The sequence below is a fragment of the Crocodylus porosus genome, unplaced genomic scaffold (genome assembly GCF_001723895.1).
Source record: "Crocodylus porosus isolate Cpor-Errol unplaced genomic scaffold, CroPor_comp1, whole genome shotgun sequence".
Taxonomy (NCBI): domain Eukaryota; kingdom Metazoa; phylum Chordata; order Crocodylia; family Crocodylidae; genus Crocodylus; species Crocodylus porosus.
The window spans coordinates 17,857,268-17,878,016 of record NW_017728907.1 but is presented as its reverse complement, the minus strand read 5'-3'; the positions used below and the strand labels follow the sequence as shown (position 1 = coordinate 17,878,016).

The 20,749-nt window shown below is 45.0% G+C and overlaps 1 protein-coding gene across 1 annotated transcript in view; it reads right to left on the bottom strand.

The window, feature by feature from the left end:
* The window catches only part of PAPPA2 (pappalysin 2), a 172,922-nt gene that overhangs the window by 73,575 nt on the left and 78,598 nt on the right, over positions 1–20,749 (bottom strand). Inside the window, exons 7-14 of the mRNA XM_019530580.1 lie at positions 20,437–20,558; positions 18,201–18,693; positions 16,173–16,301; positions 12,097–12,188; positions 10,386–10,579; positions 8,541–8,678; positions 4,051–4,186; positions 3,134–3,350 (exon numbers count right to left, since the gene is read on the bottom strand). Of these exons, the coding sequence (XP_019386125.1) occupies positions 3,134–3,350; positions 4,051–4,186; positions 8,541–8,678; positions 10,386–10,579; positions 12,097–12,188; positions 16,173–16,301; positions 18,201–18,693; positions 20,437–20,558 (1,521 nt within the window). The remainder of the gene's footprint in view (positions 1–3,133; positions 3,351–4,050; positions 4,187–8,540; positions 8,679–10,385; positions 10,580–12,096; positions 12,189–16,172; positions 16,302–18,200; positions 18,694–20,436; positions 20,559–20,749) is intronic.

Genomic DNA, 20,749 nt, shown 5'->3' with positions numbered 1-20,749 from the left:
TGTAGGTGCTTGAACCACCTCCAGTGGCAGACTGTTCCAGACCTTGGGGGCTCAGACAGTAAAGAAATTCTTCCTTATGTTCCTTATTGGTAAGCAGCAGTAAGTAACTGTGTAGTAGCTTCTGCAGCAGAGCCTCTGCTGGGGGAAAGAGAAAATGTCTACAACCAGCAGCAAGGCAACCTCACCTGCAGTACTGTAGTGTTACTTTGCTCCCTCCCCTTTCTTCCCTCGTACCTCCCACCATCCCTTGTAGAGACAGAAACTACTGTTACTGTATTTCCACACTTATAATGTACACCCAATTACCAGCAGCTAAATTATGGAAAAAAGTGTGTATTGTATGTGAGAACATATGGCATATAAACTCATAGGTTCCTCACAGACGTGAAAAAATAAAAACAAAAAAAGGCACTTTACCAGAACAGGCAGGTCTACACATTATTTAGACCTGGCTCCACAACATCTCTATAGATTGGGTGCTTCAGCAGAGCTTTTGGCACTTTTATCTAAAGCTGATTCAATTATCTATTAGATAAAAATGCCAAACAGCTCTGCTGAAGCACCTGATCTATACAGACATTGGGTGAGCCAGGTCAAACTAATGTGGTACCTCTTCTGGGCATGTGCTGCACTCGGTGTGGGGCACACCAAATTTAAAGTAACGTGCAGTTTTGGGGTTTTTTTTACAATCTGTAAGCAGTTATAAAGCTCATGCCTTGTGTTGTTTCACTTACTTTGGCTGACTTGCGCTAGGGAGGAATCAAATCCCTGATCTGCAAGTAGATATGCTAAGTCACTAGTGGGCAGTAAGAATGAGATCCATTCAACTTTAAAATCAACTTATATACAGTATACAAACTATATGCAGTCTCTGCAGTTATCTCAGTTCTGGAAGACTTAAAAATGACATCATTTAAAACAATATTTCTATCCTGAGTGCATCTACTATTGTTACAAATAACCCTGAGACGCCCTTAAAGAGATCAGAGGGAAAAAAGTCTTCTTTTTGTTGTTTTTCTGTATATGAAAGCCCTTTGTACCCAGGCAGATAGGTCTTTTACACCACCTATCTTGCCTGGGTAGGTCTTCTACACCACCACACTATGGAAAAATATATCTTAGAAGATGGGGAACGTGTGATTGAGAAGCCACGTTAATGGGTGTACATGTGTGTACATGTCAGTAGCTGTTCCCAAGTAGAAACTGACTAGATTTCAGGTGAACAGTGATCCTTTAATGTAGTTTGGCGACTAATCCATATCTCACTAAGAAAGCTCAGCTTTATTTGCTGCACGTATCATGTGTTTTCTGAAACAGTAGCTACAAAGTATTCGTGTGTTCCAGCGCTCTGCCTATATAAGACAGATCATAGCCCCACTCGTTCACACTCACACACACACCCCTACATGTATGCATTTCATTCTTCCATATACTATTATTAGAAAAAAGAATGACAATCCTACCAAACAGCATGAGAGATGAACACAGGTAAAACCTTAAATCTAAACTCTGGGGAAACTTGGATTCAAATCCAATACTCATAACGGGATGCTATCTGAATAAGTGGTAGAACTAAAATGTTGGGTCTGGACACATTTAAACTGTGGGGAATTGGGATCTGGATCTAGATCCAAACTCCACAGTCCTGGCTACTGTTATCAATCACAGTCATCATCACACCTTTAGGACAAAGCTCAGCACCTTTCTTTCTCAGTTCTGTTTTTCTGCTCTGCTTGTTCTTTCTGCATTATATATTTATTCTATCTTGGATTCCAGTTTTTTCGTTCCCCATCTCCTTTGCAGTGTGACTTGGAACATTTTGCACTCTGCCACTATTGCTCCTCAGTTACATCCTTTACAAACAAGGTTAGAGGCATTGGAGTACTGGACACTGATAAACTACAGTATTTCTTTTATTACTGGTGTTGGCCGTGACTGAAGAAGTATGAGACTTGGTAAATGAGCAGTTGTGAGGGTTAGGGAAGAGCTCTACATAGTTGAGGAATCTAGCATGGCACACAAACCCATGCAGAGAGAGAAAGGAGGCACTTGTCAAGCTCCCCAAAACAGGCTGCTTAATGGAGAGACCCTCTCCATTAATGAGTAGCAGGTGCCAAAGCTGCCTTGAGAAGTTTCAGCTCTGTCTTCCTCAGGGACCTGTTAACCAGCAGGTTGTGTCTGACACTAGGATGTATGGGGCAAAATTATGCAAAGCACTCAGCACTCTGAGCTCTCTCTAGCTAAAAGCAAACTCTTTTACATAACTCTTAAGTGCTTAAGATGCTCCTTCTAAGCTGACAGGAACAATTTATGACTTTAAAAATTGAACATGTGCTTAAGTATTGGATCTAGAACTGAATGCAGCAGGGCTCCAGTAAAATAAATAGTGTGAGATCATGTAATTACACAGCATCTCATAATTCATGCACATAAGAGTTGAATTAGGGATACACTAATAACATATATTAGTGTTAATATTCCCTAACTATTGAGTGCTCAACTTTGTAATCCTTGAGTGTCTGTGTGGGCAGAAATGAGGACTGTATTTCTGTGTCATGGTCTCTGTCTCTTACAAGAACAAACATGTATGCAATACTTCTAGCTTCCTAACAAACTTTCCACACAAACAGAGAGTAAACTAAACCTCACTAAATACATTTCCTTCCAGACTTCAAAATGCCCAAGAGTAGTTATGTGCTATTTCAGCAGGATGAATGCATGTATATGTGCATGAAAATTTACAACTGCCTGAGTTCAAAGTGTAGTGCTAGCATTTAGGGAAAATCTCTATTACTCTTTTGAGGAGCCACACTGGACACAACTTGCTCTACCTTTCAGCTATGGTCCACACCAGGCCTGAAGTTCAACCATGAGTAGAACACCTCTCCAGTGGCAGCATTTGTCTGCAGTCTACTAATGCAGCATCACTACTTTACTGGGATAGGACTTAAAATTTGAGATGGGAAAGAGTGGTCAGCCCAGGATTTACCAGGTGTTTCTCTCTGGATGAGCCAACGGGAGGTATGGTCTTCACAGGAATGGCAGCCACACAGCTGCTCCTGAGCTGGGCTCTCCACCAAAGCAAGGCTTCCCACTCAGCAGCAACATAACAGAAGGCAAGAAGAGGTGGTACCTGTGTCTCTGACAGCCATGTCCCTCATGCTCCAGGAGGCAAGTGTTTGGAATGGAAGTGCTGGAGGAGGAGGATGTCCTCATGGCAACTGCCGAGATACCCACTAAGGGGGAGGAGAAATTGAGCAGCACTGAGGCAACACGATAGGGAAGGGAACCTGGGTTGTGAGTCACGCTGATGACCAACGGGTTCCTCTGACAAGAGAGCTCATGTGTTCCTAAGGGAGAAGAATTAACAAGAGAGAAGACATTAGCCCGATGCTAGCACTGTTTAGCTTGCTTTGATTTAGTCCACAGTTCGGGTTCTGCCTGCGTGGTCTCCCATCTCCTCTAAGCAACTTGGACAGGCTTCCTCCAATGGAGCATTGCAGTGAAAAAGCAGATGAGGCACTCTCACAGCCTGGGAGCTCTGTGAAAATCCTTCTGCTTTAAGCTAACTAAAAATTATACTTGGGTTAAAAAACCAGGCGGCTGAGTTGGTGCTGAGAGAAATGGGACAGTAGATTGAGTGACCAAAAGGAGACCAAGGCTTGAACAGAGTCCTTTTCCTGGTCTGTCACAGAGAACAGCCTGTCTAGGCCCTCTACAAGAATGAGTTGGAGTGAGATGCTGCCCAGAAAGGTGCTGAGCACTCCCAGGAAGTGATGAGTGCTCTCAGCTCCCACTGAGCTCACAGACAAATAGCCCATGACAATTTGGTACATCCATTAGAAGCTGACTGATAGAGCTCTGTTTTATCCCTTTCCTCTCTGTTGCTCCTTAGACCCTTCCTGTTTCCCCAGTTCCCTTCAAACCAGGAAACCCCCCCCACAAAAAAAAGAAACAAAGAAGAGAGAAAGAGAAGGTCCTGGAGGAGGAAAGTGGGGAGAGACCTCACACTACTGCTTGCATTTGCATCTCAGTTCTTAGTGCACTCACCCAGAGAGTGATTGTGCCCACTCACATCACTTAGGTGGACAGTCACAGTCAGTTTGTGTTGGTCACCTGGGATGATGCCATCGGAGGCCAGGAAAACAAAGACTGAGGTAGCCACTCCGGGTCTGTCAAAGCACACCTGGGCAATAGGTACAACAGGAGAAGGGAAACGCAGGGTAGGGATTGTGGTGAAGAAAAAATAGTTATGTTGGCAATTGCTTTGCAACCTACTTGAACAGACAAATAAACAGTCATACAGACTTCCTGCTTTTCCAACCTGGAAGCTTCAAACAGCTTTCCCAGTGCCTGTTAATAGTAACTTTGCCTTGTAGTAACTTTGCTGAGCCTGCCTAGGTTCCTCAGACAGACCTGTCGATTTTTCTCAATCCTAACCTTCAACAACACTCATCCTAGCACCTGACAATCCAGTTTCAGGCTTCTCCAATCTGGCTTTATACGGTACAACTCATTCCAGTGTTTGAAACCTAGAGGTGACAGGCTGGTAGAGTTATAAATTGTGCCATTGAACTGCTTCCATTAAAAAACAAACAAAACAAAAATAACCCACAAGCCCTTGAGTGGCTGGAGAGTGGCTGTGAAAGATTTGTGGCAGAAAGAAATGTCTAGCAGAAAAACCGACACTTCCCCTGACTTGTCTAGGAGGCTGCAGCGCACAGCAGCAAAACTCAGAGCATCAATCACGGTAGCTGCCTTTGGAAAGCAAGAGGATATAAACCTCTTGATGTTCAGATGCTCTTTGATCTAAATCCACCCCATGGAATGCTCTTGCTAAAACAGGCTGGAGACAAGTAGCAACAGATTCGAGTTAAAACAATATTTCACAACAAGACAAATCCATTTAGCAGAACAGAGGCAAACCCACCAGGCTGTGCGCTTAGGAGTCCTAAAGCACAGTGTTGGGGCTGGGGAGAAGAAACTTGGCCTGCACTGTAGCCTCATGGCTCTTTTCACATATAATAATGTGTGTGACCATGATGCCTTGAGTCCCTAAGCTGGACTGGGGTTCTGCTATGTCAGGCCCCACATATAAACAGACTAAGAAACAGTCCTTGTTCTGAAGAGCACACAATCAATCCATGCAGATCAGGCACCTAAAGGACAAGGTGCAGGGAATCCAAAAACAGAGAAGAGCCTGCAGAGCCAGGAAAGGAATCCAGGTCCTTGTGAGGCCTCCGGGAATCTGCAGCTCTTCTGCAACTGCCCCAGCAAAGGAGGGTGGACACTGAAGCCCTAAAACTGCAGGTCCAGCCCTACTCTTCTCTGGCCTAGTTAGCTTTAGTATAGGTCACTCACTGTGGGAACCACAGCAGAGCTACACCTTGCATTAAACAAAAGCCATGAGCCCATGGAATGGGTTCCCCTAATCCCGTCTCTGCTCCCGCTAACCAGCTGAACCCCCTTGTTCTGCCATACTGAGGACCCCATAGAGGGATGGCATGTGTTATAACTTGCCCCACAATAGGCAAGCGTCCAGAAGGTCCCAGTACAGTTCACCATGTTAGACAGAAATACAGTTATCACAGGGTGAGGCTGACTTTTCTCAGCCACTCACTAGGCTCCATACAGAGCTCTTGTGAGCTGGTGCAGACAAAAACATCTTCTTACAAAACCAGACATGCAGCTTTTACTGAGGTTGGACAATTTCACATTTTAATTTCCAGTTTAACATTTGTTCTCCCATTATTATTTCTTTTTTTTTTTTTTTTGGCTGCATTTCTGCCTCCTGCCTGAGCTCTGAAGCTACCTGTAAGGGGAGCAAATACTTGCAGTCTCGTCCAAAGCAAGCAGAACACTACCAAGAAATGCACAAAGATGTCTACTCCAGAGAGTTTCAGTCCTACAAAGTATGGACAGTTTAGATAAGCATGGCCATGTTGAGTGCTCATTATGACTTCCCTTCAAAGAGCCAAATCCTCAGACAGTGTGAACAGGGCAGTTACACAGACATCAGGGCAATCCTTTATTCAAACCAAATGAGCTGAGATGAAGCTCTTTGTTTCCTTTCCCTTGGTTGCACTCCCATGCAGGGACAAAGCAAAACCTGGCACCGAATTCCAACGACAGAATCTGGCTTATCTGACTAAATATTCCCTGTTTATGCTTCCTTTTCCATACTACATGTTGGATCACAGTTGGCCACGTTTTAAGTCTTTTTCTCTTGTTAACTTTCTGTGTTACATTCTAACATGATTCCTAATGATCTTTGAATCCTTCCTTAATCCAAAGTGTAGGAAACAGAGAACAAAGTGCTCCAACACTTAAAGTCATAAATGACTCCCATCTGCGATATACTAGCCATACTGAGGTGCACTGTGGGAGCTTCATTAAGGTGCATGGACGTTTGCATGTTTCGATGGATGGCCATGCCCACGCTCATCTACAGGCAGGATCATTTCTTTGCTCTTTAGCACCACCTATTGAAAATGTTTGAATACACAGAAAATGGAAGCGTGCATCTCATTAGCAATGTGACTTGTACTGCCCTTAAAAAAACAGGTGCATCTTTAAGGATCCATGGTCCTGTAAGTAGAGGGCAGTACCCGTGGTAGTGAAATAGGTATGTGAGTGTAAACAGCTTTTTGTGTTTGCACAGAAGGGCACATACATTTTAATATGTGCTTGTGAACATGAATCTGTCTTCTCAACCCAATCTGTTAGCAATCAAGCAAACTCTATAAAAGAGAAAGAAAATGGGCGTATTTATTACTAGTCCATAAATAATTTTATGGGCAGAAAATAATAGCACTCCTAAAGAGAGCCTGCGGAGCCAGTAATGAAAGTCTTTAATATAAACAACCATGGAGGAAGGGAACTGACCACAAATTCCAATAAAATGGAACATGTTTTAACCCCTGGTGAGAAGCAGAACGTGAGCTTTCACCAAGGTGGAGCAAAGATAGGCTTCTCCGCCTCCGTGTTAGAAGTGGAAGAAATGAAGTGTATTTGCACTGTTGTAAACACAGAAGGAGCGATATAAGCATGCAGACAGGTAAGAATGACGACTAGGTAAATAAAGATCTTGGTAAACACAGAGAAAGTCAGGAATACAGGAGGAGCCAGAAAGGCTAATGCTTGATGCTTCGTTAAGTCTTCTGAATGCCTTAACAAAATAGACAATCTACAACTACCCAGGGCAACATGCCCCTAATAAACTGTGCAAAGAGAACAAGACAAATAGCATCTTTAAGATAATACGAGGTAACAGTCACATAAAACTGAACTGTGATTGCGGTCAAAAAAATCAACACTATAAAAAAATTATCTCCCTAATCAGTGTATCAGCCCTCTGTGTCTTCTCTACTCAAATCCTTCTGATGCAACTAACATCTAGTTGGCAGAATAGGGCCCAGAGCAGCTGGTTGGATGCTGGCATACCTCACACATTCATTCATAGTATCCAGAGCTCTTCCAAATGACAGAATTTCTGGTTATGGAAAAATAGGCAAGAAACCCCCAGCGTGGCTATCACAATGCAGCCTATACGGCCAGCACCAAGGAAAAATAAATGTGTTAAATTGTGAGCTAAGCATATTGTATTTGGAACAGAGGGAGATCATAAATATGGATTCATGTCCTCAGCTGAATTCACTGGGCACAAGACAACAACTTGGAGTCATTCACTCTCTTGGGTTCAAGCTGCATGACATGGTGGAGTCACTTCACTGATTAATTGCTTTTTTTAATGAAAAGAGAAAAGATTCAGCTCTTTCCCCTGAAGTACATCATAGATAAACTTTGATATGGACAGAGGGACAGCTATCTCAGAAACTCAGGCCCAGATCCAAAGAAGGGTCTGACTCACCTCTTCTGTAACTCATCTCTGAATAACTAGGAATCTCAGGCCAACCAGTTCAACTCCCAAAAGCAGTCAGCCTTCCCCGAGTATACAGGGTTTGAGGGTTATAGCATGCATTGTGCTGCCATTTACACCAGAACAAGAGAAAACTGAGTGTGAAACACTGCTACATTTGTTTGCACCCAGTGGGGCAAGCCAGTGGTGAATCAGGCTCCCCAAGACTAATTACTATTATTAATCTTGAATAATCTACCTTAGTATTGGTCCAGCACACACACAAAAAAAATCATAGTTTCACCCTTTCTGGACACAGTTAATTGCACTAAGCAGAAAATGGCCAGGAATGGGTTTTTTCATCTCCTAATCACTGTTGAAGGCTTCTCTTTCAGATATGGTTCTCCATGTAGAAATCCACATCCTGATAACCTTCAGAACAGGTGGGTGCAACAGGCTCAAATAATGTGGATGAAGCAAGGTATACAAGTAGTACAGGCACAGGGCTCCTACAACTGACCTGTAGAACCCACAGATGCATCTGACGCGTGTATGATGCTGTTGAGTCTTGTCACGGATAATTCATGATTACTCCAAGGCAGGGATATTGGCCTTCATTGATGAAAACAAAGGGCAAATATAGGGAAGCTCGCTCCAGCCCTGACAACATAGCCTCACTTACTTTGAGCCAAACTCTCTCATCATCAAAGAGCATTTTCTCTCCATTTTCATTCTGCATATCCTCTTGGTTAGGGGTGCAGGGGAACCAAGCAGCAAGGGAGTGACTCTCCAGCAGATCTTGAAGGTGAGATTTGCATACCTGGAAAGGACAGATTTTCAACTTCATAATAAAAGATTTTCTGCCCCAGCTCCAGGCTATGCTGTCACCAGGGCCAGGCCCGGGATCTTGCACTGGTGACAGCATGTGTAAGATCCTAGGCTGCCCTACTCCATGGAAACTGTATTCAGCAACCGGATGCAGGAGCTGCTAGGAAATGGAGTCCAGCCACCAGCTGGCATAATCCCATTAATTTCGTGGAAAGGTTTGCAACTCAGACCAGCTGAGGATCTGACCCAGTAATAGCTTCACAGAACCAGCTTCCAAATAATCAATATCCAGGGCCAGGTGTTCAGCTTGGTCCTATTCACTACACTGATTTACACCAGACTCAGTGTAAAATTTTGACTCCTCTGACTTAAGGAATATTGGGTTTCAAGAAGCCTGTTCATTGTATGAGGACAGTTCAGAGCAACAGGGAAACAAGGGACTGCAATTCAGCAATTGTCTCCAAGCTAACTCCCCACTTCCTTATCCCTTTTATAAGAAATATTTCTGTGATTCTCTATATTTATCTGAAATCCATATTTGGATATTGATGACTATGATGACTGCTCCAACAAAGCGCCAGGCATTTTACAGGTCATAGATTTTCATAGATTTCATAGACTTCAGGGCTGGAAGGGACCCCAGAAGATCATTGAGTCCAGCCCCCTGCCCAAAGGGCAGGAAGTCAGCTGGGGTCATAGGATCCCAGCAAGATAAGCATCCAATTTGCTCTTGATAGGTCAATATAAGAAGCAATAATAGCACTTAACACAGGGCATCAATAGCATTATCTCCATTTCACACAGGAAAAATGAGGCATACAGCAGGGAAACAAGTTGTCCAGGATCACTCAACAGGCAAGAAGCATAGCCTGGAAGAGAGTTGCAGCCCAGTGCTCTATCTGCCAGGCCACGCTACTGTTCAGGAAAACACTGGCACATGCGGAGAAGGACCAAAGGATACTTTACAAATTAAGAAGACAATATATCATTTAAGAAGATGAGATGCAGAGGAACACAGAGCCACAGGAACTTCCAGACCAGACAAGCGCTCTATCTAGATTGGCATCCCGTCTCAGAGCAGCCAGTGTTGGAAGCTTCAGGGGAAGTTGTAAATTACTCATTATGTGAAGTACGTGTTAACATGCAAATGGGAAAAGGTTTTGCTAGCTATGTTAGGCCCTTTGCCACAGGCAGCCCAAGGCCTATAGACCGCTGAAAAGAGGGCTGAAGTGGAACATAAGTAGTGCATGGATCTTGTGCTGGCTCTGCAGAGGGATGAATTTCCCTCCCAAGTCACTACAGTTTTTTGAATCCTTTGTAAAGCTGTTGGCCTCAATAAAATCTGGTGGCAGAGGATTCCAGGGCTAACTGTATGGCTCCTGGTCAAAAAACCCTTTTCCTGGAGTCACATTTTGATCATGTCACCTTTTACGGAGGCCCAAAGCAGTGCAAAGGAGACCAAAGTTCAGCCCATGTCATAACAGGGCCAGCACTGCTGTTTGGTTTTTCTTTCCCAGGTTCCACTGACAATTATTAATCACCAGATTACTGATAATCTCTTTGCTGCGAGGGTGAGGGGTCATGGGACTTTTGGAAGAAATGCTCTACAAGCAAGTCCAGGAAGGTTAGGGTAAGATCATGTCAGGTTTGGGAATTCTCCCCATGATAGGACCGATATAAGGAAATACCTTGCTCTTACCTTCACAATAGGCTCTCCGGTCACTATGGAAACAGGGCATGACTTCTCATCTTGGTGGGAGGCAAAGGCCTGTGTTGCCCACTGATCCACGTATCCTTTGGGAGTGTAAAGGCCACAGTCCAGGATACTGCTTCTTCTCTCAAAAGGCTCACACACTCCATCACCATCATGGACATAACACAGGCTCGGCTCTCCTGCAGAGGGGCCAAAGGCAACAAAATTTATACAGATGCAACCCAACATCTATCTATGATACTTCTGCTGGGGCAGGGGGTCCTAGCAAGGACAATAGCTCACTGCAAGGATGATATAACATGGGGCAGGGAAGAAAGGTCAACACCTTCTTGCTTGCTGGGAACAACAAAGACAGAAGGTTGCACAGAACCTGGGTCTCATTGTGTAAAGCAGGGATGTCAAACATACTGCCCGTGCCTACGGGGCTCCTGGTGGGCCCAAGAATTTTGGGGCAGGGTGAGTGTAAGGGGTAGGGCTTATCACACAATTTGGGAGATGGGCCCTGCTAGAGATGCCTTTCTGAGGTTGGAGGGTGAATGATGGTTCTGCCATCACTGCTGCTTGCCCAGCTGCTGCTGGCCAGGTCCGGATCTGACCTGCAAGGAGCCCTGATCTGCAAGGATCTGACCTGCAAGGATCCAGCCCAGAGAGGGTAAGTTTAACACTCCTCATCTAAAGAGATGGGTGTGAGTAAGAACAGCATGGATATGCTCAGCATGTCTGGACTGGGCTATGATTAGCAAGCAGCATCTGGGCTTGTTGTCGGATGGAATCTACACTACAGGGACAAGATGGGATCCGTAAACTGCCCCAGGAGCACAGCTTGAAGACAGATATTCTGCAGTAATGGGCCAAGTGACTAGGTGTTCAGAGGAGTGTCACTGCAGCGTCTGGACAGAAGGGGTAAGGTGAAAGGTCTGCCCCAGCTGACACGGCCCTCCAGGTTAAAGTGCTCCAGTTTCTGCAGCCAATGTTGAACACATGATAGTCTTACTTCTGGGCAGGGCAAATTGTATCTGGAGTTAGAGCAGCAAGCAGGCTAAGCTGGCCTTGGTTACCAAGTGGGCCTGGCTAACAGTAGCCTAACTACGCCCAGATGGCCCCGGTTGCCTGCATGGGTGAGATTAGCTGCTTGAAGCAGCAGGTCCTCTAGTGCCCAGCAGGTTATTCGAGAATAGATGCCACTGCCTACCCTTGGGCTTCTGACTCTGTGTCCCTACTGTCCTGGGTCCTGCCTGTTGGGTCCTAGTTTCCCAGTCCCTGAGTCCCACTTGTTGGCTTCCTGGCTTCATCCTTGTTCCTGGTTCTTCCCCATTAGTTTCTGGCTCCTGCAGGCTGCCTCCTTGTTCCAGACCTCTGCCCAGATGCCTTTGCTTCCAGACTGCCTTGCCAGCTCCTTGACCCGTGTTCCAGCCTAGACCCCTGACTTCTGACAGTTGCCTCCAGGCTTTAGTTTGGTGATCTCCCACATCCTGGTCCTCACAGCCGTAGTTGCATACTCCAAACTTCCTAGCCAGTGTCTCCAGTCTGGATCCTTGTTCCCGACTCAAGACTCTGTGGTAGTATCCTGCCCAACCACATCCTGGTGGCTTACAGACCTTGGCCTCTTGACCCCTGGGTTGTGAACCTCTAGGGTTAAGCCCCGATCACCTACATCCCAGTTGTGCTCCTGACAGAGTGATCTTCCTGAACTCACCAACACAGTTGAAGCCCTTTTCCTTTTTGCATGTCCTAGAGCAGCCATCTCCATCCAACAGATCCCCATCATCACATTCCTCATCCATGCTCCTAGGAGAATGTCAGCAAGAATCATTAAGACCACCCTTGCCTACTACTTTCAGGCTGGAATCTGATAATGATTCAATGGTTAAAAGCTACTACTGAGTCAAATTTCATGGATGGGGCCATGGGATGACAGTGTATGGAGAAAGCAGAGTCTGACTTTTGTCAGGGGGTAAAGGGCTGGAAAACCCCATTGGCAGAGGGGTTTCCCATTTCCCACCATTCCCATTCCCATTTTCCCCTGAGGTTTCAGGATGGGATTTTGTGTGAAAGGGCAGCTACCAAGGCCCAGGAGTAGGTCCAAAGGGGTTGCCATGGTACAGTTGCATGTCCTCCCTTGATCCCTTTGAGGATAGTTGGGGATGGTTCTGCTTTAAACAGGAGGCCGGACTAGATGACCTCTTGAAGTCCCTTCCAACCCTAATTTTCTATGATTCCTGCTCCACTCAAACTTAAAATCAACTGCTTGGGAGAGGCAGTGGTATTCAGGCAGCAGTGAGAGAGTCAGTTGGCTTCATGGCTCATTATGATCTATTCAAACTATCTGTTCTTCCGTAATTTTACTATCTGTTAGGCATTCCTGGTAATGTCTCTCTTCTATTTCACAACCCTGCAGACCATTTTTAGATCTAGCTAAAAACCTTAACTCAGCAATGGTAATATTAATTCAGGTGTGAAAATGACTGACAATGAAGTATTGATGCATTGTCAAGAGACTCAAGAAGGCTAAATAACAGAGTACATATAACTATCAGGAATACAGTACTAATAATCTTTTGACTATTTTTTGCCTAGGTTGTTGTGTTTTCTAAACTTGATATATATACGCCATGTCTATGCAAGATGATGACTGCACAGTTGTTACTATGCAGTCATTTAATATTTGTACAGACAGGTATTAAATGACTGTGCAGTAACCAGGTTTACTGTGCAGTCACACCAAGGAACAGCAGTTTTGTGAAGCTGACTGCGCAGTATCTTATGACCATTGTGCAACAGTGTCACATCATGCTTCCTGCCATGCAATGCTACTGCGTGGTACTCATGGGATACTGCACAGCCAGCATCTCATGTAGATGTGCCAATAATCTAGCAAGTTACTGCACGTTCCAATAAAGTTATATTTGTTTCTGCTTTGATTTAAAGCAGCACTAGGCAGCTAGCATATTAGTAAAGCTTCTAGTTTCTTATTAACTGGAGAAAAATATGTTGCATTATACATGATGAAGTGCCACACCACCTGTACCTCCCTTTTCAAAATCCTAGATCCATCCGTGCTGAAGACACATCTGGAAAGAGTTGCTGGAGAACTGTGAATGCAGTGAGGAGAAGATGAAAGGTGGAGTTGGCAGGAAATCTCTCTGGTGTAACAACCTGCAGGTTCCTGCAGGTTGGAACACAAGTTGTAGTGGGGATGATTTGGAGGGCAACACCAGAAAGCTCCATGCCCTTGGAAAATTTTGCAATAGCTCCAAGCACACATTGCACCTCATGGCTGCAAACAGCAGCTTGGATAAAGATCCAATTTTTTGCGGTCCAAAAGAAGTGCCTTTATTGCTGCGCAGAGCTCTGTGCATGAAACATCTGGGAAGCAGCAGGTTTTCTGGTAGCAAGTGGAGAAGGGGAGGTGAGAGAAGAGAGGGTTGAGATAAGCAAGCAAGGGCACAACTCCAAAAAACTCTGTCCTGTACTTTACAAGAACAAGAAAACAGTTTCCAAGAGCAGAGCCTGCCACTACACTGCAAAAGCTGGTCTGATGGCAAAACTAAGGGAAACGTTATACCAGGAAGAATGTGCATGTTATTACATGGATCCACAAAGACGTCACTTCAAAAGCAGCCTTCAAACACAAGTGTAACTTCGTTCACATTATCATCAAAAAGACCTAGCAAGTTTCTTGAACCACTTTCTATTGTTATATTACGGCAGCGGGCAATTATTTTGGGCAGAGGGCCACTTACTGAGTTTTGGCAAGCCATTGAAGGCCACATCATAGGCAGCCAGGGGCAGATAAATATTAATTTTCTAAATTTTTTAGGGGCACTGCGGGCCAGATAGAATGGCCTGGTGGGTCACATCCAGCCCCCGGGCTGCATTTTGCCCACCTGTGTTATATCACTGTGAAGGCTTAAAGGGAAAGATTTGTTAAAAGTGGGTTCCCCAAACTGCATTCCTAACTACACCTGAGATCAGTAACATTATACTATGTTACATTCTCAGCTGCTTATTCCCATTTACTCTGCCTGTTCCATCTTTCCAACATCAGTCAACTTGGATATCAGGGCTAATGTGGTTATTATCTCACTGGAGTCCATGACCAGATTACACCAGCTGAAAGTATAGACCCCTGTTTCTAATCAGTTTCCCCCTTGGGGTTCCTGTACCAGCACAATCCTTTTCCTTTTGCTTTCACAAAGCTGTGAGGGAAGACTGGATTTTAAAAAGCTGCGAGAGAAACACTGACAATTTCTCATATTTTTCAGTGAAAAGCTCATGCAGAGTTTTTCACTGAAAAAATGGTTCTGATAAAACTGTAAGTTGGAAGTCAGAAAAAGTCAAATGGGAAATATGGCATAATATTTTACCATGGAGGATAATTAAGCATTGGAATAGGTTGCCATGGGATGTGGTAAGTTTCCCATCACTTGAAGAGTCTTTAAATCAAGACTATGTTGCTAAAAGATATGCTCCAGGTGAACCATTAGTTTCCAGGTTTGATGCAGTAGTTGCTGGGTGAAATTCTATGGTCCATGCTTTGCAGGAAATCAGACTCAATGGCCACAATGATCCCATCTGGAGTTAATAACTGTGAAACTTTATTGTAATTAGATGGGTCATAACCAAAACCCTGGATCCAAGCACCTGCCAACTTTGGGAGAAGTTCAGATCAAAATCCATGTCCCAACTCCACACCTCTCAAGGCCCACCGCTAACTCCTGGAGATAATGAAGCTTTGCAACAGGCCTATGTGTTGCTTAAGGGACTACAGGCCAATGCCCACTAAGAAATGCTGCAAGTCTCTGTTAGAAGGGACGCCACTGGGCAAGAAACAACCAATTCCTTGGGACAAATCAAAATACAACCCAGACAGGAGTGAGGTCATAGGTTTAATGAGTGCACCAAGGGGGGGGGGGCACACAGCAGACCACACTGGACTGTGCCCACTGGTTCATGAATGAACCCAAGGAGCCAGTGGACACTACCCAGTGAAACTCTGCCTGGAGACAGGATTGGGGCAGGGACAGAAAAGCCCCACAGTCCCTGGGGGCCCTCCCGGCTAGAACCTCCTTCCTGGTGAGATGGATGGCTAGCCTAGCTTGGCTAGGGCCAGGAGGAGGTTGACCAGAAGGTCCTAGAACTGTGTGGGGCCACAGATGGGGCGTGCACAAATAACCAGGTGAGAAGAACAGTGCAGCCAGAACCTCAACAAGAGGGCCTGAAGGAGGTAGTGAAGGGGCTGTAGCCTGGTGCACTCAAGGTAGGTGTGAGCCAGGGTCTCCCTCTGCTCACAGAAGAGACAGGTGTTGGGGGTGTCTGTGAAGCACACCAGATACATGCCCATGGCAACAGGTTTGCGAAGGAGCCTCCAGCTGAGATTCCCTGGTGGATAATGGCATCGAGATGGAATACAAACTTGTCCACCAGGGACCCTAGTCATTGCCGAGCATGTTCTACCACTTGACTTGATCCAGGTGAGATGTGAGGATGGGATAGTGGAAAGTGCTGACTACAACCATGTAGAGCTGGCCATGATGGGTGGCTCAGAAATGGACCAACTTGTTATCCCTCATCCTGCTTAAATGTTTTGGGTTTCATCATCAGTTTAGCTGGGTTGGCTGGGAGCCACCAAGTCTAGAGGCATTTCCATGGTATAAATCTAGTGTATCTGAGTGGCAGATTAGGCTGGTTTGGTTTAGTTTTAGGATGCAACCTCCTTAACAGGACTTCTTTAAAAATAACTTTCTATCTTGTGTGGAATGCTATACTTACATGGTCACTTTTCCATCTCCACAATAAGGAGCACCATGAATGTGGATTAATGGTGGTGAGGGTTCTCCCACGGCTGTCCCAGCCACCCCCTGGATCTGGTAGCGGTACAGTTCGCCTGGTATGACTTCCCTGCAGAAACACAGAGGAATCCAACAAACTGTGAAAGACAGCAATAGCTTTAAGCAAGACCAGTCTATTTGTAGTTATTTACAACAGATTCATGAGAGACACTGGGTTTGGCTTTAGACCCTGGGACTCACATGCTCTGTACAAAGGCAGAATGGAAAGATAACAGCCCTGTGGAAGCTGCACAACCAGGTGGGAAACCAGGCGACATGTGTACATTAGAGATCCTCTTCCACTGTAGCTGTGCCAGCACAGCTGTATGAACAGAGTCCCTTACTAGAATCACAGCACTTGTCAGTTGTAGAGGTTTTGCTACTGGCATTGTTATGCCACTTCCTCAAATGAGAGAAGCTAACCTGGCAGAAGCCCTCTTTTATGGGTATAGCTGCATCTCTACCTGAACTTTTGCCAGCTTAAGAGGTCAATGAGGCTGTGAGAGCTTTTCACAGTCCTCATTGATCTAGCGTACACCTGGCCAAAGGTGAAGTTCTGGACTCATTTGCTCCCTTCCCAGAGCTGCTGATGAAGAGAAGATGTTAGCTTGTTTCCTCACAGCAGATGATTTGGGAGCTCTGTAAAAAGGTTTCATATAGGATTTTCAATAGTGCTTAGTACTGGCCTAATTATGCACCCAGTAATGTCAGTAATGAAACTCCCCGTGAGCTCACAATGGGAGCAGTGTTCAATGAATGCTGCAGTCTTTTTAAAACCCACACTGCATATCCTTCCACCCACTCTCAACACCCTTCTGCCACTCTATGTGCGTGTAGCAGAGGGCACTAGGAATGTGACTAAGAATATCCTGCAAAACTAACGGATACAGTTTTTTAAACCACCAAAGAACCACTGACTTTCAAAGGGAATTAGATTTCTAAGTGCCTAAGTGACTTTTGATACAGGTACTTTGGCTCTTGAATTGCTCAGGTGCTTTAGGAGTATTTACCCAATGGCTAGATAGCCAAGGAAGCAGAAGACTGAGAAAAGGAAACAGGTAAAAGGTAAAGTGGTATGGGTGGGAGTGAAGAAAGAGCCTCAGGAATGGAACAGCTGGTCCTTAGTGCCTTACTGAAGTTTGCCTTGCCAGCCACCATTGTTGTTGTAGTCACTTAACTGCAGATTCAGATCTGGATTCAATTCAAATCTGGATCTGGGTTCTGAATTCCTTCAAAAGTTTAGGGTACTGGGAATGAGACTTTTGATTTGGCCCATTATGATGACAGCTTGGCAAATCCCAATCTAGATTCTAATTTCTGACATACCCAAAGTCTAGCACTATTTAGGTCTGAGATGGGTTGTGGCCCATCTTTAGTATTATAAAAGTTTCAATAAAACATTCAGTGTGACAGTTGTCTAGCTGAACCAAGAGTTTTTGGGTTTGCTGCAGGAGTCATTATCTGATTTGTACGGTGCAGAAAGTCAGATAATGAGGTCTAAAAGCTCTTTTTGTACTGGGATACAAGCTTTAGGAATATCTGACAGTGCAGTCTGTGTACAAACACACAAACAAAAATACAGATATGCCTACCCCCCAGTCTAAACTGCCATAAGCAGAAATTATAAGGGGAAGGTCTCAGGTAATACAGAAATGCCTGTCACTTTTCTCTCAAACCATCTCATGGCATTGCCTCTTGCTCTTTATGACTTGTACATTCATTACACAACTGGGAAATGCCTCAAAGATAAGGGGTTCCTTCCAGTTGGCTCATCTTGATGAGTATTTAGGTACATGAAACTCCTATATGCACTTGGGTGTTTAAGGCAAACTCTGGTGACGGATACAGAGTCCACTTGTGAGATCAAACATTTCAATCCTAAAATGACCAATGAATCTAAAAGGACAACAATCAGAACTAGAACCCCCATAAACAACATAGCCTCTGATGAATCAACCTTGCTACTCACGTGTCAGTGAACTTTCGGTGCATCTGTATCCCTGCAATGGGGGACCCATTAGCAAATGGTGGGTCCCGGAGGACTCGGTACCGAATAGGCTTGCAGTTGGAGCAAAGAGGGCTTTGAGGCACGGAGGTTAAGAGAGCAGCATCTATCTCCATTCTTTCATCAAAGGTATAGACCTTTACCCCAGATACCTTCTTGTTGATGTTGAGCTTAATGGTAAGAGGGATGTCACAGAAGGTGTCCAGGGGTCCCAAGGGCACAGATTCCCCATGCTCCGTCAAGATTTCAATGTTGGAGAGAGCCTTGGGTGAGTCTGTGGAGAGGTATGTGGTCCAGAGCATAAGTGAATCTGGGTAAACAGGATGCAGGAAATGCAGATCCAGGATACAGCCATAAGGCTGAGGGCAAGGGACAGTCATGTTCATATGATACAGGTGGAGCTCTGGGCTCCAGGCTTGCAAGCTGGGCTCACAGGGCTGATCCACGTCTGGAGGCCCTAGACACAGGAAAAATAAGGATCCCTATAAGGAGCAGGGTATCTTACTTCAGAGATACGATCCTCTATAGGTACATGCATCTTATCACTGGTCACCTGTGCAGATGCATGCATGCACATACACACACATCTTGTGTGCAGATACAAACTACATAACTTACTGCTGTATGTACACACATACACATATATGTGTGCATACACACCACACATAAATAATACCACAGAGGACAAAATGGAGCATGCAAATGTTTGACACACTTGGTTATCTATGCACAAATCCTGAGATCCCAGCAGGCAGGAAGTTAGAAAGATCCTCTAAGTGTGAACACATGCACAGATTTATGCACACCTGCTTGTACCAAACATGTTTGTGCAAACATGGTTGCACCAGTATGATAACTCAGGCAAAAACACACATACTATACAGAGCAGTGTACACATAATACCACATTTACACAGATGTGCATTTTGATAGAACCATAGACATATCTGTATATACAGACAGACACATGCTCACTATAATCACAAATACAGGCCAAAGCATACATGCTTAGAAACATATATTGACATATGCTGCCACAAATACATAGTGTACACAGTAATGCAAATAACAGAAGACCTCCACATCTCCAGACATCTCCCCATGCTCAGCTATTGTCTGGATGCTCACAGACACACTTGTGCGTACAGACACAAATGAACGCATGCACTGCCCCAGGAGGACTCTGTGGCTGATCTCAGTGCCACGAGCAGTTCTAACTGTACACCTGGGATAGGGAGAAAAATCAACTTAGGTTCTTTGTGAGCAACCCATGCCCACTTTCAGCATGAGGGTCCATGCTGAGCATCCCTCCCATTCACAGAAGTAAAAGAAGCCAGTTTTCAGGTATATGCCATTCAAGTGCTCACATCTGCGGCAAGCTATAAGTATAGACAGATGAACAGTAATAACACTTTACAGCTACTTTGCTGTAACTGTTTTGCCTGCCATCTCTAAGGCATTCAAAGTAGGAGCTAAACCATTATAACTTTAAACCTGTTTTATACAGCTCCCCAACAATTTATTTGGCTCTCCTCTTTCGGTACTGTAATTTATTTGGCTCCACTATTCCAAGTACATGAGTGGACAGAGACAGCAGTTGCACTGGTTCAACAGTCATGCAATCTATAGCAGCAAGATGCCCCCTGGCTTTTAAAATGGTTTAGTGTTATGTCTGCACAGAATCCATGGGAGATGCATGGGTGTGTGCCTGTTTGGTACCTTTTGCAACCAAGTGAAACTACCCTGTGCACCTCATGTGGAGCTAGACTAGGAAGGGCTGGGGCAAGAGTGTGTCGTCCTGCCTGCATTAGGGTTATCTGATAAACCTAAAGCAGCCAAAAGCACCCACTCTGCCACAACCCTTTCCAGCATGACCCTGCATGCTCCTCCACAAAACAGAGGTGTTGTCCCATGGGATAGTTCCTCTTGGTTGTGGTGGCAGCCTGGTTGAGAAGCTCTGAGGCAGCACAATAAGGGTTCTCAACCAGGGAGGTGCTAAATACAAAAAAGTTATGGAGGGGTGCCCCAACTCCAAAAAGGTTGAGAACCACTGATTTAGGCATCCCAACTGTTCCCATTTACTGGTATCTCCAGTTAACATCCTGGGCAAAGAAAACTGACTTCCAAAACATCTAGAGAAGTTGCAGTCAGAGCTGTAACTTCCTTGTGGTAAGTGAAATAGAAAAGACAAAGCACTTTACCTACTGCCTCCTCTGGGGTCCAGTATCCGGAGGAGTCACAGACCCGAGGGGAAGAGGCCTCGTGTACATACTGGCTGAAAGTCCCATCTTCAGCACAGTCTCCACAGAGGGTGCCAGGCTCTCTAAAGAGCAGTGAGAGAAAAATGAAAAAGAAACATCCATTTACAGTCTGGATTCTCCTCCATTCATCCCCATCTTGGATGAGTTGTGGGAACCCCAAAGAAGTCAGCCTCCGGTCAGCCACTTGACCTGCATGTGCTTAAAGTAACCTCTGGAAAAAGCTAGAGAGATAGAGTGGCCTTGCAGCAACCTG